The sequence below is a fragment of the Rhodnius prolixus genome, unplaced genomic scaffold (genome assembly GCF_049639745.1).
Source record: "Rhodnius prolixus isolate KJV_2025 unplaced genomic scaffold, Rpr scaffold_3, whole genome shotgun sequence".
NCBI lineage: Eukaryota > Metazoa > Arthropoda > Insecta > Hemiptera > Reduviidae > Rhodnius > Rhodnius prolixus.
Window position 1 is genome coordinate 4,689,220 of NW_027411603.1, and position 17,150 is coordinate 4,706,369.

Here is a 17,150-nt window from a genome sequence, read left to right on the forward strand (position 1 = left end):
TCGTACATAATGATTCATACGAATACATACGTATTAATTGATTTCTCTTGCATCCGGGGAAGGTGTTTTCCGACTCCACAGACTTCTCAGTTTCTGGACTATTCTCATTCTGTTACAAGAATCAGTAAAACAAGTTTTTTTTCACCACGTTCTAGTGGATGCTTTGGAGACGATCTGTATGATTTAAAATTTTTTTTCAGACGAATTTTGTTCAAAGTTTGAATAACCAAGGGGACATTGTTTCTTCTGGTAATACCAATTCTTCTTAGCATACCCTTCCCATACATTGTAAAAAATTCGTCGAGAAGCTTTTGCAGCTGAAGATACCCGATCTTGGAATAGGTACGGTGGAACTTCTACTTGACATTTCATATTTCAGCAACTGTAAACAAAGTTATTTGGCACCGTAAATTAATAGAAGCCAAGACAGCGGTAAATAAAAACTCGAAAGAAATAATTAAGAAAGAAGTAGTATCATACAATTGGATCAAATGAACTACTGATATATGTATTTGGAACAAATGTATTTTTTATATACGTATAAATTATATGCTACAATAATTTTTTTTTTTTCTTCTTTTAAATATCAACAGTGAATTTATTACATAAACATAAATATACAGCATTGCACTCTTTAATTTGTTAAGGGTTTTGCTAGTTTTTTCTAACTCCTTTCTATATTTCAACAATTCTTTTGCTTTTATTTTTTACAAAAATTATAGTACAATTCTTTTAAGTATGACCAACATTTTTTTTTTTTTAACAATAAATATAATTTTACTGGATAAAATCCCGAAATATATAGATTTTTATTTTCTTTAAATATGATACGACATTTTCTTTCTTTATATAGGCACTAAATTTAATCGGCGGGTATTTCTTCGGTTTTTAAATGTGGATGTGGAATGATGATTTTTATTTTTTTTAATTTTAACAATAAATAATCACATTTATTGAATGACGACACAAAATGGCGGCTTATTAAATTCTTTACATACACTCGAATATACATACATGTATTTGTTAGTTAAGAGAGCTCAAAGCCAGTGTTACTAGAGATTGCATATCTTAGTTTATCTCTTAGCGTTCCTTTTCTCTGATAGTTTGGTAGTTTGAGCAAGTTGAAACAAGTAGAAGATGTGGGAAGTCTATGCTGTGGATCACGTTTACGTATCGTGAAAAATCCTCTTATTACGCTACCTGGAAATAATGTTTTACTTTTATTCTGTTAGTATGCTTTATAAACTTCGCCAGACGCCCTAAGATGGCTTCCCATCAGATGATATTATATATTCATTTTGAGGCATGGACAGAAGAAAAAGAACAAGTATGCAAATGGACTTAATAGATTTGGAAAAAGCTTATTGTATACCGCCCCAAACAGTATTCTCTGGAAAGCATTGATTCAAGATCTTACAGAGCCTTGATTATTATTAAGTAAAAAGTAAAGTAATCCCCAACTTTTTGTGACCACCTAATTGGTGCACTATACCATTAACATTTTACCAATCACTATTTTTTTTTTTTTTTTTTTTTTTGGCGCATCAACAGCTGAGGTTATTAGCGCCCGGAGCTTTTTCCAGTGCACTGCCGGCCTCCGGACAGTGTTCTCTCGTCACAGACAACACTGTCCATCACCGGACAGTGAGCTGTAAGAAGGACAACTGTTTTTTCATTAAGTATAATTATTTCCTAATAATATATATTATTATAAAACAACAATGACAATTGGGTAGTTTACAGTTGTCCTGCCCACTTTTAGAATAACCTAGCCAATCTAATAAATCGACCTTCAAATATTGGAACAGGTTTTTAATTATTATTATAAAAACACCAAGAAAGTGATTATTTATTCTATATTTTGGATTTTTTTTTTGTGATCTTTATCTAAATGATAAAGATAATTTAACTTAAGCATCGTTTTTTGAGATCATTTTTTAAGTTCTTAATTTGGTATAAAGCTACGATTAATTAGTTTCATGTTTCAAATTTAAGTAGTGATTTTACTTTTTCTAATATTTCATTTTGTGGATCACTATTAAACCAATCACTATTAAAAGTAGCTACATTCTGAACTAGAATTAAGGATCTCCACTAATTACTCTGGATCAAAATCACTACACCAAACCTATCCCGAATAATAATTAGCAGCTTCCTTCATATCCTGAATTTTTTCTTCATTTTACATAACTGTGATGATGTCCTTGAAGTGTTAACAAGGAATAAGTTTTGGGAGGAGCTAGATCTCTTGACTGGGACCTGTAGGATCTGTAAATTTAAGCTCATGTGTCTTGGAACGTGATTGGCTTCCAAGATGGGGTTGAGACAGTATAGCCTTATTAGCGAACAGCTGGCGCCAGTTTAAGAGAGGTGTACCCTGCCATCTATGACCCTTGGAAACTTTTGTGCTAAAGTGGAGGATTACTTAGGACCGCCATGTCAAGTAAGCTCATCTCCACCTTCAAACGGCCCCGGCAGCCCGTAACGGTCGTGGGTACTGACCCAGTCTGGGCCGAGTGCTCACTAAATCTGGACTTAGGCCTTCATGTAAAACGAAATAATATTCTAAAAAGGAGGTCACGCTTCTCCGGGAGACGACCCCGAAAATTCCTTTTATTGTAACCATTTCTGATGAGAATATATATCATGTTTAGTAAAAATTGGAAGTTCAAAGAAAATCAGAAGAATTTAGAACTAAGTAAAGAAAGACAACAATCTTTACAACAAGTTTACATCAGATTTTACGTTTAGTTTTTGACTAACCAATGGTATCTCCAGTATCTTCATCATCTCCCACTTCGACACATCTAATGGAAAATGGAGGTTCAAGATGTGCAAATCCAAGTAAAGGAGGCTTCGAACAACTCGTTACAAACTAAAAAAAAAAAAAAAAAAAGAAATACAAATTAGTCAATTCTAGAATGTTATAGAAGTTAGGTCCCGGTTAGGTAATTGTTTTCACCAAAGTAGATTAATTAAATGAATAAAAGACGAAAACCTCAGTGGAAACGAAATCTCTATACTAAACTAAGTTAATCTATCTCTGATAATGAAAGTCCGAAACTGGTCAGAGATAAGACGTACAAAATCGATGAAAGAAGCCAAGTTGCTAGAGAAAAATGGGAGGAAGGAGCAATGTTCATTATCGATCCACGATCGATTTTTTGCAGGAAGCGTTGATTGATTAAACAATCATATTTTCGGTAACAACATTTCGTTTCTAAAAATTCACTTTTTTTTTATATTTTCTAAAACCTTGGCGAGCACCTTTAGGGCCCTATGCAAGAATTTCCACGTTTTTACGGCATTATAACAGCGGAGATTTTAATTTTCAAGTGAGTGAACGAACGAACAAACAAACAAACCTTTAGAAATAGTTTCCTTTCTTCTTCTGTAAAATCTTTTTGTAAAATATCCCACAGCCAAAGCACTACTCTATGGGAATCGTGAAATCCTCCATAATACTGGGTATGACGGCGTAAGTCGACCATATCTAGAGGTACGTTGTCTCCTGAAATCAATCTCTGCAACTATACCGGAAAAAAAAGTAAAAAATAATGTAATAATATATAATACAATATTTACACATTAAAAATTTGAAACAGAATACAACAAATGATAAATATCTTTAATTTATTGAACATAATTGGACATTAGAAATGAACTTCTAACCTCAGGAATGGAGAAAAGTGCCAGCCAATCTAGATTTATGATAGATCTAAAGCCTCGGATAAAAGCGGCAGTTTGTTCTTTGATCTGAGTATGCATTCTAAAATGGGCCATCAAATGAATGTAGTTGATTCTGGAAATAAAATCCACATACTTAGAAATCAGCAGGATCCAATTCTCAATCGATTATCGATTTATTAAGAGAAAAATTTACACTCACTTATTATGATTGGTCACTGCTAACGCTCTTCCACCAGGTACCAGTTCATAAGTAACTAGCCGACCCATTACATCGTGATCTACTGAGAAAGTGAGATCTAGCTGGCTTACATCACCATCCAAATGTTTAATGTATGTTAGAGATCTGAAATAAAAAAAAAATAATCGATGCTGTAAATACAAAAAAAATCGACGCTTTGAACATTTAAAAAAATATATCTGTACACTCACACGACTTTCTCTTTCGAGAACTTTTGAAGATTCTATCATCAAGCATTATCTTCGATAAGAATTTTTTTGAACCAATTTATTTCTTATAACATTTTAAGATTTTTAAAATACTTTAAACTGAAATGAAGGAATACGCCATCCCTTCAACCGGAACTACCCGAAAACGAATTTTACTTCAAAAATTATTTAGCTAGAAATTATATATATATAGCGTAAAGAGAAAATCGTCAATGCATTTTTTTTTGGAGAAAATAAAAAAGTGAAAACCTTCATTCAGTAAACTTAATTACAAAATTCAGCTATTAGGGAAAGTGCCGATTTTCCATGTGCGAGAGAAGCAGCACAGCTGGAGCATTGCAATATGCAGGCAATTTCTTCTAACTTCCGACATTTCGATCAGATTCTACCAGAGAATCAAGTAATCATTTAGTCTAGTTCAAAAGACTGGGAAAATAAATTTGTTTTCAGATTTTATAGAAAATGTATTATAGCAAAACTTGAGTAGTTTACTTGAAGCATTCTCCGCAAGATTGTATTTCAGTGAAATGTATTGAACAATATGGGTAAGAATTAAAACTGTGCAATTCATCCAAGGCAAGGTTCTATATTAATGTCACCTATTATGAATTTGATGAAAACAATCTTTGCCTCATTTGTAACTCTTTTTCTCCTGATTCAGTTGTTCATTTCCTTTTAGAATGTACCTCACTTTTACCTATTAGAACTCATTTTCTTAACACGTATCATTTTTCAAATGATTCTTTAAAAGACAAGTTTCTCAAATTGATAGATATAAATAGTGTGAACCAAATTAATGAAATTTACAATTTTATGTACCAAGCTCTGAAGCTCAGAAGTTCTTTGCTCTTAGGGTGATAACTAAGGAACGGATTTTTATGTATTCAAAAATGCCAAATATTTAACTAAAATATGTATTTATTTTCGTCAATTATGTGGAAAATATGTGATTTTCTTAAAATATTTTCTGGAATATTTAAGTAAAATGGACATTTTTTTTTTCATGAAAATGGAATTTTTTGGGGGGGGGCAAGTTATAATTATTTATACAAGAAAAGAATATTTTTACAATTTATAATAATTTATTAGGAACAAAATAATTTGTTTTTACAAGTTATAATGATTTATACAACAAAGAACATTTTTACTATTTATAAAAAGATGTGTTAAATTTTCAATTTTGAAAACTTCACTCTTCGAAATAGTTTGCAACCACATGAAATTTCGTATGTTGGAACGTAAAGTGACGACGATCTGGGCGTAAGATGGACTTGTAACGACTAAAAGATCGTTCAACATCCACAGATGTTATAGGTGCCTTGCTGAAAGAAGTTATCTCGTTGGTTGTAATGGGTACACGATGTTCTGAGGTGACTTCTGTTCCACTGATAATATCAGAAATCTGGCAGATGGTCTCCCACCCTTTGTTCTTGCTCAGTACTTCTACCAGTTTTGATCTGATCAGATCTCCCTTACTCCCAGGTATTCCTTCCACCTTTTCGATGACTTTTTTTAACGTTGGACACGTTTTCTGTCAGTCGAACATTTTGGGACTCAAGTTGGGTAATGGCTTGTGCAAGAAATACGCAATTGTCAGAAATGAATGCAATGTCGTTCCTTAAATTAGGTTTCTCGAATAAAGACTTGGCTGTATTTATCGCTACTGCTTCGTCTTCGAGATGTGAAAGGACATTCTTGATTTTATTGTAGTTTTCATAGTAATACTGAGCTGCTTCCAGCCAAGTACCCCATCTTGTCAATATTGGTTCTGGTGGAAGGCACAAGTCTGGATAGAGATCTTTTAGCATTTTAATGCGACTTGGTGCTTTTAAAAACACTTTTTTAACCACTGTGATTCACAGTCTGTGGTTCACAGTTCCTGTCAACCACCTCCCAATTATGAAAATATGCCCAAAATGAAAAATATGTACATATTTTGATTAAATATGTAGAAATATTTATTTATTTTAATCAAATATGTATAAATATGCGGTAACATCCAAATATGTGGAAATATGTGAAATAAAAGTAGGCTCAAACGGCTTAAAAAGTGTCAGTATGAATACTTCTAGTTGAAAAACGTCTGTAAATTGCCTAGGAAAAAATATGTTAATACATACGAATCCGTTCCCTAGTGATAACTGTTGAGTAAATTATGTCTAACTAATTAAGTTATTTTCCACTTAATGTCAATGAGTTATGCTTTAGGTTTCCAATTTTTTATTTCATAAAGAAAAGTTGAATTTCCTTTGTAATGTTATTCTACTTTTTTGTGCAATGTTGTTACAACTCCCAGCTAAAGGTATTTACCTAAAAGCTTGTAAATAAATAAAAAGTTTGGAAAAAATTTATGAATTGGAATTTGAAAATAGTAGTAAGAGAAAGTAGTGTGATTATTTCACAACAAATCTTCTAATAACATGAAAGTAAAATCTAGAAAATGCGACTGCTTATCATAACCATATTCAAGAAATGTTACACTAATAAAAAAAATATTTAAGAATATTGCTGGACTGACCTATACAGATCTGTATCTAATGATGGTAATTCATCAATACAGGAGTACAGAGCCTCTTGAGTCTGTCCCAATACTTGACTGAGAAAGAATGAAGCAAATGGAACGTCTACAACTATGCCCTGTGTATCGAAAGAAAAAAAAACTTAAATTAACAAATAAAAGCTTTTTTTTTTTTTAGAAAACAAGATTTAAATTTCTTAAAATTTAAGTACACCCACCTCATAAACAGCTTTACCCAACATTCTGCCAACAAATTCAAATAATTGTAGATGATTATCTTGCAAATGCGAGGTCGGAGATGGATATAATCGTTCATCGCTGGTCGCTCGAAAGAGATTCAACGAAGGATCGAATACTCTTTTTATAGTTTCCTCTAAGAATTCTGCAAAGTGATTATAGATTGTAAATTAGAAATAAGATTAATGAATAAATAAACTATAATTTTTTTTTTTTTTTTAACACAGAAAACAAATAAAATAAACACCTTTAAAAACTCCATCTTGATCAATGCCTGCTTCATCTAGACCTTGCTCATTTATGAAACGAACTCGGATAACGCTCTTTAAAGCTTGTGGAGGTAATAAAGCTAACTGTCTATATCCGTCTTCAACAATGCGACTTCTATAAAAAAAAAAATATTGATATGGTCTTAGTGCTATCAGTTTGGATAAAAATAAAAAAGTTATTAAATGGCAATTCTGGGATTCCTTAAAACAACATTAGATGTAGAAATAAATGAGACGTAATTAACTCAGTTCCTGATGAGTGTAAAGAAAATTACAGCCCCGAAAATGAAATTACAATAGAATCTGAACCAATCGAAATCCAATATCGATTTATCGGAATACTGGTTGGGTCCGCATAATTGATTATTGAAAATACAGTTGTATTTATTCCTCTTTTATATTTTTCCTGTTTCTGAACGGTGAATGATTTTTCATCCCCGTCAGAGAATCCAGAGAATGATTCATCTGTTTGGTGAATAAGAATTTGACTTCAAACTAATTTGAACTATTTATTTCATTTTGTTATTGAATTATATGGACACCATCGGACAGATACACATGACCATTTTGTAAAAATTAACCACCTTTTCTCTTACCTCACAGCTAATATATAGTGAAAACTAAAAATAGAAAAAAAATGCACGAATGTTATTCTTCCTTTTATAAGAAGTGGGAAAAATTAAAAACAAACTAACCTGTGAACAGTGATAAGTGTAGAATGTGCTGACAAGCAGACTGATTCTGTAAGACCTAACACTGTTTTCTCATTGGCTACATACTTTCTAAACAGCTGTACTCTTTCTGAATGTGGAATTATATGAGGCATTTTGGCCAATAGCAACTATTGAAAAAAACATTTAATAAAATCAGGAAGCAGAAAATGATAAAATAAGTTTTTGTAACTAGCAAAAAATACTAGGACATATTACGACTATTATTGACGTACTTGGGTTGTCTTTTTGCCCTTTTCAAGATCATTCATAAACGAGCTAATTCGAATTTCTTTGATCAGCCAGTGATTTGGTGGGCAGTAAGAACGTCTGCTGTCTCGCCTGTAGAGTACCATTAACAATGTGTGTGCTGTATGAAACAACTTACTTCCAGAACCATCACAGCCTTTCATATCTAAAACAAAGAGGTTTAATGATCACAAAATTAAAGTTAAAAAAAAAAAATCGAGTATAAAACATTCGATATATTTTTAAGGAGTCTTAAAACAAAAATATTTTGCGCGACATGAGAGGGTATGCAATCGGATCCAGTAGCGAAGCCTAAACTACTGACGTACTTAGGGGTGTTTTTGCCTATTTCAAGTGATCTGTTGTCTCGCCTGTAGTGTACCATTAACAATAACTTCATCAAGGGATAGCCCAGCTAGAAGACTCAGCTGATCAATTCAAATGGTACCCCTCTTAGAGACTCTCCAACTGGTAACTGTTCCAGGCTGCGGATTTTGATGTGTACCAGGCTGACAAGAAACAACGCAGTTGTTAGGGTCACAAATTTCAATAGTTTTTTTTCTGATTTTATGTCGAAATATATCAGACCAATGTATCCCAGGGTTTTGTCCAATGATTTTATTGTATCTGGAACAAAAACTATTGGTTGTGCAATTTTGAACTGAATTTTGGCCATTTTCGTTATTATTATCGAATTTGTTCATCGTCTTAAACTAAGAAAATGATGCAACAAATTTCATGTTGAATGCAACAAACATACATGCTAGTTAAAAATAACAAATAACTTAAAACATCCAAAAAAGTCGTTTACTTATGAATTTTTACCTTTTTACAAGTTTAATCGTACGAATAAAACTTTCTTGGTAAAAGTAGGCACCATTATCGTAATCTGGGCCCAATTATATATGAAAAAAAATGGTGATTTAACTAATTTTATAACTAAATTCTGGATAGCGGAATATGCGAAACCATTCTTTGCTGTACAGTTGACCTCTTCAAACGAGAAATGGTGAACAATGGCAAAAGTATTCTTTTACGTATATTTCTTAACACAGCAGTTCGCTACAGATTTACAAAATTAATTTGTAAGCCGATCGTACCGGTGTTATACTTAAAAAACTTCCGAACTTTGGACAGAAGTGTGCCCATCTTAAGTGTAGTCTTTGTCAAGAGCGAAGAACATTGTCAAATTGTTCTACAATCGCTTAATTGCGAAGTCAGATCTTTGGCATTTGGAGATTAGAGGACATTATACACAAAAAGGGGACTTTTCTCCTACAAGTCCGCCAAGAGATCAGCGTTCTTCAGGTCTCTTTTGGGCAGGACTCCCTGGGAACGGGAACCTTATCTAATCTAATCGCTAATTTATTATACATACCAAATAAATTATTTAGAATGCCTTTATACAAGAAATGATTCAAAAAATTGGACATGGTGACATAATTTGATAATTTGAAGGGATTTTGTTGCTCGTACATTTCAATATCATCCAGTATTCTGTAAATTAAGAAAAGAAAATATAAATACATTAATCTGAATTAATGTTCCAAGTATGTAATGTAATTTTTTTTTTTAAAAAAAACTAAAACCAAAACTTACGTAACATAATGTGTCATACATTCACAAAACAGTATTAATGTATTCAAATCAGGGCAACAATTTTTAGAATTATCGGCTAATATATCCAAGAAATATTTCAAACCACAGTTGGGGCCAAGAGATTCAAGAAATTTCCACAATTTATATAATATTAATTCTTGATAACATAAACCTAAATGAAGATATTTTGTTTGGTTATGTTTTAATAAAGAATTGTTATCATTTAAATAAATAAATAAATAAATTATTTCGATTTTCTTGCATTCACTTTTTTAAAAATCGTTTGCATGTTAAGTATTTTTATTATGTACTTAATGCATGAACTTAATTTTTCGTTTGCTACCAACCTGTTAGTATATCCAATCTAAGTTGAGTTAAAGTATTTAGAGCTGTATAATAGAGTGTGCAGACCGTTGCAACTTTGGAAAGAGGGCAGTCTGAAGAACCTACCTTAAGTTTTGATTGTCTTCCACTGTTTACACGATTCATACGACCATCCAAGGCACGTCTACCAAAAAAGGAAAAATATATTGATACATTATTAAAGACATTATGTATTTTGAAATTAAATGATCTTGAAAAATGTAAAACATATAAAAAAATATGAAGAATACTCTCATATTCGATAAAGTCACACTTCACAGTATGATTCTATCGAAAAGTTGATGGTCGAAAATAAAATTTCGTTATCGATCTTTTGTTTCCGATTTTTCTTACAACACATGAATAAACTCAATTTTTCGTACTTAGGTTATCCCATAACGGGTATTTCAGTGAAACACACAAAATAGGAATTCTGCAAGATGACAATATTTCCTCTTGTTATGGGGGGAAGGAAATAAATAAAATTACCTGATAAAATTAGAAGCAGTATTTGGTTGAGAATGCTGAGTCTGTTGTTGTGTTGAAGGTGTCGCTTCATCCAACAGATTACTAAGTAATGTAGTAACTAACGGCGCCGACCAAAGTAAGTACAATTGTGTTTTTACATGTCCCACTGATTCATGTACACCGCTATCCATTCGTTGGGAAAACCAACCGAGTATTGGATGCCAATGTGTAAGATTGGATTGTTTCGAAACTACATAAGAGCTACAGCTGGTTAACAGATTCGTTATAACATTCTGGAAATAGAGAGAGAAAAAAAAACAGATCTTCATCTTGCTAACGTTTTAGAAAATTTAAATATCTTGAATATTGGGTTTATAATACACTAGCAAGGAGTAACATATGAGCTGTTATTTTTGAAAGTGGTATAAGTCCAATTCTAATAATTATAATTTAAACAACTTTCTTATTGCAATTATTTTTGATGATTGCTACTTCAGTGTACGCTGCTCGTTAGCAGATATTATGCTAACTAAAAAAGAAAAATTAGTTTAAAATACCTTTTTTTGCTTTAAAGATCTTAACGAAGTAATTTTCATTTTTATATTTTTAATATAACAAATTAAAAAATAAACTTGGTTATTCGTGTATTTAAATGTCTTCATTTTAATTATTACTTCTTACATAAAAACCCATTTCAGTAAAGCTATAATGTTTATAAAAATATGGTCTTAAATTTACTCCTGTTTTTATTTCTTATAGTATGTTATTTTGGAAAGTGGTATAAGTACGGTGACCATTCGTACTGTTTTTGGCAGGACAGTACTGTTTTTTTTAAGACGCTGTCCTTTTTTTTTTTAAAGCATAAATGTCCTGTTTTTTATTTATTTGTCCAGTTTTTCAATTAAATTTAAATTATACTAAAATTTAATTTTTGAATGTAAAAATATAGTATAAATGTATAATAATTAAGTTCGCAAATAATCGTTTAGAAAAACATTTTCTGTGTACATTAACTTTGGACGAACCTTTAGCGTAAAACACAACCTGTTTTACCGATAGAGTAGACCAGTCGACTAGTGTAAACAACGATCGCTAAACGTTACAAGAGTTACTATTTACATTTTGTTACTAATTAATAAGTGTATAGTTCAAGTAGTCGCTCAGTTTCGGCTGAACATGGGCCATATTATATGGCCATTGTTTTGTAATAACCGATCTCGTGTAAATGTATTAATATTTTTTATAGGTTTTTTTTTTTTGCTCCTTGTCCTGTTTTTTGATACAAAAATAATGGTCACCGTAGGTATAAGTCCATTTGGAGCTAAAAAAAACCCGTTAATTTTTTTAAGAATTGTAATAATTATCATTTCATAATAAAATTTAAAAAGTATATAGTGTTAATAACATCACTTGAACAGATTAAGGTTTACGAATATTTTAAAATTAATTCAAATGCAAAACCTTAAATATCTCGATACATGGAAAAATGGACTTATACCACTTTCAAAAATAACAGCTCATATGCAAATGCTACTAACTCGTAATGAGTTTCAAGTCACAGTATTGTACACAAATAAACATCAAATTAAATAGAAAAGTAACAAAGTGAGACAATTATAATGTAAAATTAAGTATAGAGTTCAGAGAAAGTAAAAAAATGCTGATTATAATAATTCTAAAAACTATATTACGCAGTTTTTTTTTAAAAAAAAATATTTACAGTAAAAAGTTGTCCATTAGAATTAACCAATACAGTTTCTCTTTGTATGTGCGCCATGTGCACAATATTTGCAATTAGACAAAGTGCATAACTTCCTTCCAACGCGTTGAACACAATTCTCATATCCTGCTGAACGCTAAGAAGTTCTAGACTTCGTTTTAATAGATTGTTTGTTTCTAATATGGTTACACACTGTCCAAAAAAGAAAAAAAAATCATGGTTTTTAGATCATTTAAAAAAATGGGTAGACTATAGAAATTGCCGTTTTAAAATTATCACCTCTGGTGCTAGTTGATTGAGATGAAGTAGAAGACCAGGCACACTAAATATATGGATGAGAAACATGGAGACTAGCTTATCAGAAAGACCAGCTGAAATCAGCGGCCTTGTAGCAAGTGTCATTATTGCGTGCAACGCTACACCTTTTAAACTGATTTTTGATCGTGAAAGTCCGCGAACTAGAACACACTAAAAAATAAATAAATAAATAAATACAATTCTTTAAAATTAATTAATCAACTTATTTTTTTAATATAAAAAAACTTTGCAAACTATTTCGAAATTATTGTGATTCTGATAGTGAATTTAATATTATAAACCAGACCTAAGTACAACTTTACTATTAATAAAAATATGAAACACTTTCCTAAAAAGATGATCGACATTGGGAAATAAGGTAGTTTTGATCTCGTAGTGAGTGTGTGTGCATGTTTCTGCCTAGGACAGATAACCAAATCGTCAGAACGAAGCGGCGTAAATAATAAATTCCTGAAGTACCTAGAGACTTCACAACTTTACGGTAGACCAAATAATTATATCTATGTTTAGGTAAAAAACAATTGCCATAGGAATCCGCAGCCAGCGGGCTGAATGTGGCCCGTGAGATTCATCTTAATTTTTTACAAAATTTGCTAATTATTTCCGAATGGAACTGATTGACTTATAAAGTAATAATGAACTATAAAACACATTTATGGACACATAAGAATCAAAAAATAATTTTTTATGACACAAATTTTTAATTTGAGTACAAAAAAATTGTGAGCGCAATTGGATCAAGTAACACCTTCGAAGTTTCTTTTTTTTCGAAAATGAAATTTATTAAATATTTTACAATTGGGCGCAGTTCAAGCTTTCCAGCTGTTTTTTTCTGAAGGAAATATAAGGTGATAAAATTTGAGAGTTTAATATTTCCTTCATATTTCGAACTGCTGAACCTCCTGTGCTATTTGGTATAATCTCTACAAAAATATGTACAATTACAGAACTAGTTTACCTCAACAATTGTTCATAATTGCAGTTTTCTAGTTGTATTTAAAGAAGAGATATTAGGTGATAAAGTTTGGAAATTTTACATTGCCTTCAAATTTAATTAATTAATATGTAATGAAAAATTAGTATAAGAGTCAAAACAGAAATAAATAAAAGCCAAAATTTCGCTTAAAAAATGCAGAATCTGCAAAGCTTTTTCTACACGACTCAACCATCACAAGGTCACACACTCTTCATACAGTTTAAAAGAGAACAGAACTTAGGAAAAAAAATAAAAATAAACCAAAATCAATACCTTCAACGTTAGATAGAATCCTCTCATAAATAGATATCCCATAATATTTGCACAAAGTTGAACCATACCAGCCTGAAGTGGCTCCATACTTTTTGATTGCAATATCTTCCATGTTTTCGTACAGGTAAAAGTAACTAGAGTATGAAGAAGTAGCAACACTGAACGAATATCTGAAGGTACCTACAAAATTTGAGAATCTGATTATATAGATACGGTATACATTAATACTGAATATTGAGGAGTTTCCCAAATAGTTCTTTTTGCGCTACTATCTCCTTAGGTTTCAAAGTTACAAACAAAGGTTTCATACCGCAACCGCTATATTGCAACACAATCGAACATTTTAGCTAATTAACTTTACTTACACTTAAAAAAAAGTAAAAATAGTAACGTATACATTAAAATTCACTTTCCCTTATAACAAACGGTAGAAAAAATACTCTTTTCCAACTTATTTAATCAACTTACTCGTTACCATGGGTTTGAGTCCCACAAATTACTTGAAATTAACCATAATTATTCTGAAATACCTCAGGTTTAAGAGTGTCTAAATATTCACAGCATCTCCACAATATAACCTTGATCTGTTTGATCCAGTATAATGATATTTCTTTGTTTAATGCCACTGCAACATAGCTCACTTTAACGTTATCAGATTCCACGCTTGCAACCAGATAACTGTAAAATAATCAGTCCATTAGATTCGCATTCAATCTGTTTTTTTTTTTTTTAAAAATGAAGTGGTTACGTTACTTGAACTAATGGTCATTTGCACAAAGAGGTTACAATCAGTAAATAAAAATCAGGATTAAAGTCTAGTTTAAGTGGACCCTTTACTGCTAACACTTTTTCTTTTTGTTACATCCAGTAACATCAGCCTGGTTCTTTAACTTCAGAACTCTAAGTTCTCCCACTCAAACTTCTTAAATATACTTCTATGAACGCACACAATCATATAATACACCTGCTAAATGAGAAGTGGACTACTTGATTCGCCACATCTGTAGAACCTAAAGATAAACTTAAATTCTGTAAAAAATATGTACCTTCCAACTTACAAATAAACTCTAATCTAAAAACACACTCACGCTAGCAAAAATGAAACTTTAATGTCCACTAAACGACCTGGAACCTAGGTATTACCATAACACAGCGGAGCTTGTCTTACTAGACTTATACCGAAACAGAGACTGAAGATTAACAATTTGGGAGGTCTAAAAAATTACCTGCATAACTTTTCAAAACGGACTTTATCTCGTTCTAATTTCCAGACTAGTATAAATCTTGTTATAATTTTATAATAATGTAAAGCTGGCTTGATATTTGGTGATTTTACATCGTCTGGTATTTCTCGATCAAATTCTTCCCTAAAAAGGAAGGAAAAAATCAATTTTAAGGATATTTAAATAATTTATATTTTAATTTGTTTTAGGTCTGGGATAAGAGAATTAAACAATTATATGTTAAATGTATAGGATTTAGAAGTAAATGAGCAATCAGAGGTACAAAGGTTTTCAGAAATGGTATGAAGATAAAAAATAAAATCGACTTAGAAAATGCAAATGGAAACGTTCTTGGATGAATGTTGTGCAGATAATAATAAAATATAATAAAATTGGATCATGAAGATCGACGTAAATAGTATGTATTAAATTCCAATACCAACTTTTCTAATTTAGCTGGTTTGCCCGATACAGGGTCTATATTTTTCGGCACAATTACTCCAAGTCTAGGTCTGCAATAAAATTGGAACTTGTAGCAATAAGAATTAAGAATAAGAAGTAATGAGCATTACCAAAAGTTCTTTAAAAAACTAGCTTTTCATTTTCATCTTGTTCTTTTAATTCCAATGCCCTACACCTGCTTGACGTTTTCATTTATCTCGAAATAAGTATTATGTGGATACAAAGAACAATTCGGTTAAGGAGAAATTACGGTCAGATTAGCTAAAGAGGCTGCCAATTCTAGGGCAATTATCAGCAGAAAACCTCTCTTTAGGCTGTTTAAAGTGTAAAATCTTTAATATTTAGAAACATATTTAGGTTAATATACCTACAACTAGGAACTTCTATAGTTTCTATACAGGAGGTAAATAACAACTATAAGCTGGTTCAAATTCAGTCAGTGTTTGTTGTGTTTATATGCACAATTTTGAATCGGTTATCCTACCATTAGTGAATTACAATATATTCTACATTATTGCCGCACTAAAAGAAAGAACTGTAAAAAAGCTCAACAAATACAAATTTCTACAATGTAATTAATTTAAATTCAAGAAGTGGTAAAGGCGACTTTAACATCGCTCAATATCAGAACTTAGTGTATGGCGAAATAAACAAAGAATTCGCTGTTAAATTGGAAGCGTTTCCAAAAAATAAAAATAAAACCTACCAGGGTTACTACCAGCAACGGAAGCATTATGCACTCTTTATGTTGGAGACTACTTTGAAGGAAATGAACACATTAATATTGCCTCTAACTTTTTTTAACATGAAGTCCAACAGATACTGATCAGATCTTGTAACTATGAATAGAAATTTCTTACATTGTAAATAGTACAAAATATTAAACAACTTATACCTACTCACAATATTATCCTGGAATATCTAAGTCGTTGAAGCCATCCTTTAACGACGGCTTGCACTTTTGTCGCCGCAATTTCTCGTTTCTTTTCATTAGCTCGTTCCTCTCTGGCCGCTTTAGTATGTTCAAGAAAAGCATCTTTTTCTGATTCCTGCTTAAACATTATTTTCCCTTTTTTTAAAATTTATAAACCAACTTCAGCCATAGTCCCTCATATTAATGAATTCAAATAGGATCATAAACAGATGAGATAGCTTCAAAACTGATAACATTAATAACGGAACCTCTTTTACTTATATGCAAATAACGTTAAACTCTATTACCCTCAATAAAATAAACTATTCTAACAAGTTTATTATTCTTAATATCAGCTAGGAATAATAACAACGTTTATTTTCATGTCATGATATAATATTACATTTTTAAATAAACTAATACCTAATACAAACCAGAGCTCATTCTTAAAAAATATAAGTAAATGTTTACAGTAAAAACATACATTAGTTGTAATTAAACAAGGATAATTAAAATTGCCAACTTCTCACAAATTCAGTCTTTAAAACAAAATTGATTATTGCACCAAAATTAACCTCACCTAGCCTACCGAAACGAACAATGCCCTCTCGGTCAGACACAAAACACACACATACAAGCAAGAAGTCAGCTGATTTCTTGATTATAGATTACATGGCTATTACATCACTCTTCAAATTTCGGAACAAATTTCAAA

The 17,150-nt window shown here is 31.3% G+C and overlaps 1 protein-coding gene across 2 annotated transcripts; it reads right to left on the bottom strand.

Moving 5' to 3' along the window:
* Positions 1 to 505: 505 nt before the first annotated feature.
* Positions 506 to 17,066, bottom strand: LOC141453596 (ubiquitin-protein ligase E3B). Of its 2 annotated transcripts, XM_074126994.1 has the most exons (20): positions 16,426 to 17,066; positions 15,064 to 15,204; positions 14,368 to 14,515; positions 13,838 to 14,017; positions 12,550 to 12,738; positions 12,271 to 12,462; positions 10,572 to 10,843; positions 10,067 to 10,227; positions 9,720 to 9,891; positions 9,499 to 9,617; positions 8,108 to 8,286; positions 7,857 to 8,002; positions 7,140 to 7,276; positions 6,874 to 7,037; positions 6,656 to 6,774; positions 3,890 to 4,033; positions 3,673 to 3,802; positions 3,366 to 3,530; positions 2,764 to 2,875; positions 506 to 1,200 (listed from the first exon to the last, which is right to left on the bottom strand). In XM_074126994.1, exons 1-20 carry the CDS (start codon positions 16,581 to 16,583, stop codon positions 1,028 to 1,030), a joined length of 3,201 nt encoding a protein of 1,066 aa, XP_073983095.1. In that variant the 5' UTR covers positions 16,584 to 17,066; the 3' UTR covers positions 506 to 1,027. The 2 variants fall into 2 exon arrangements, with proteins under 2 accessions (XP_073983095.1, XP_073983096.1); XM_074126995.1 differs by lacking the exon at positions 15,064 to 15,204.
* Between the last annotated feature and the right edge of the window lie 84 nt (positions 17,067 to 17,150).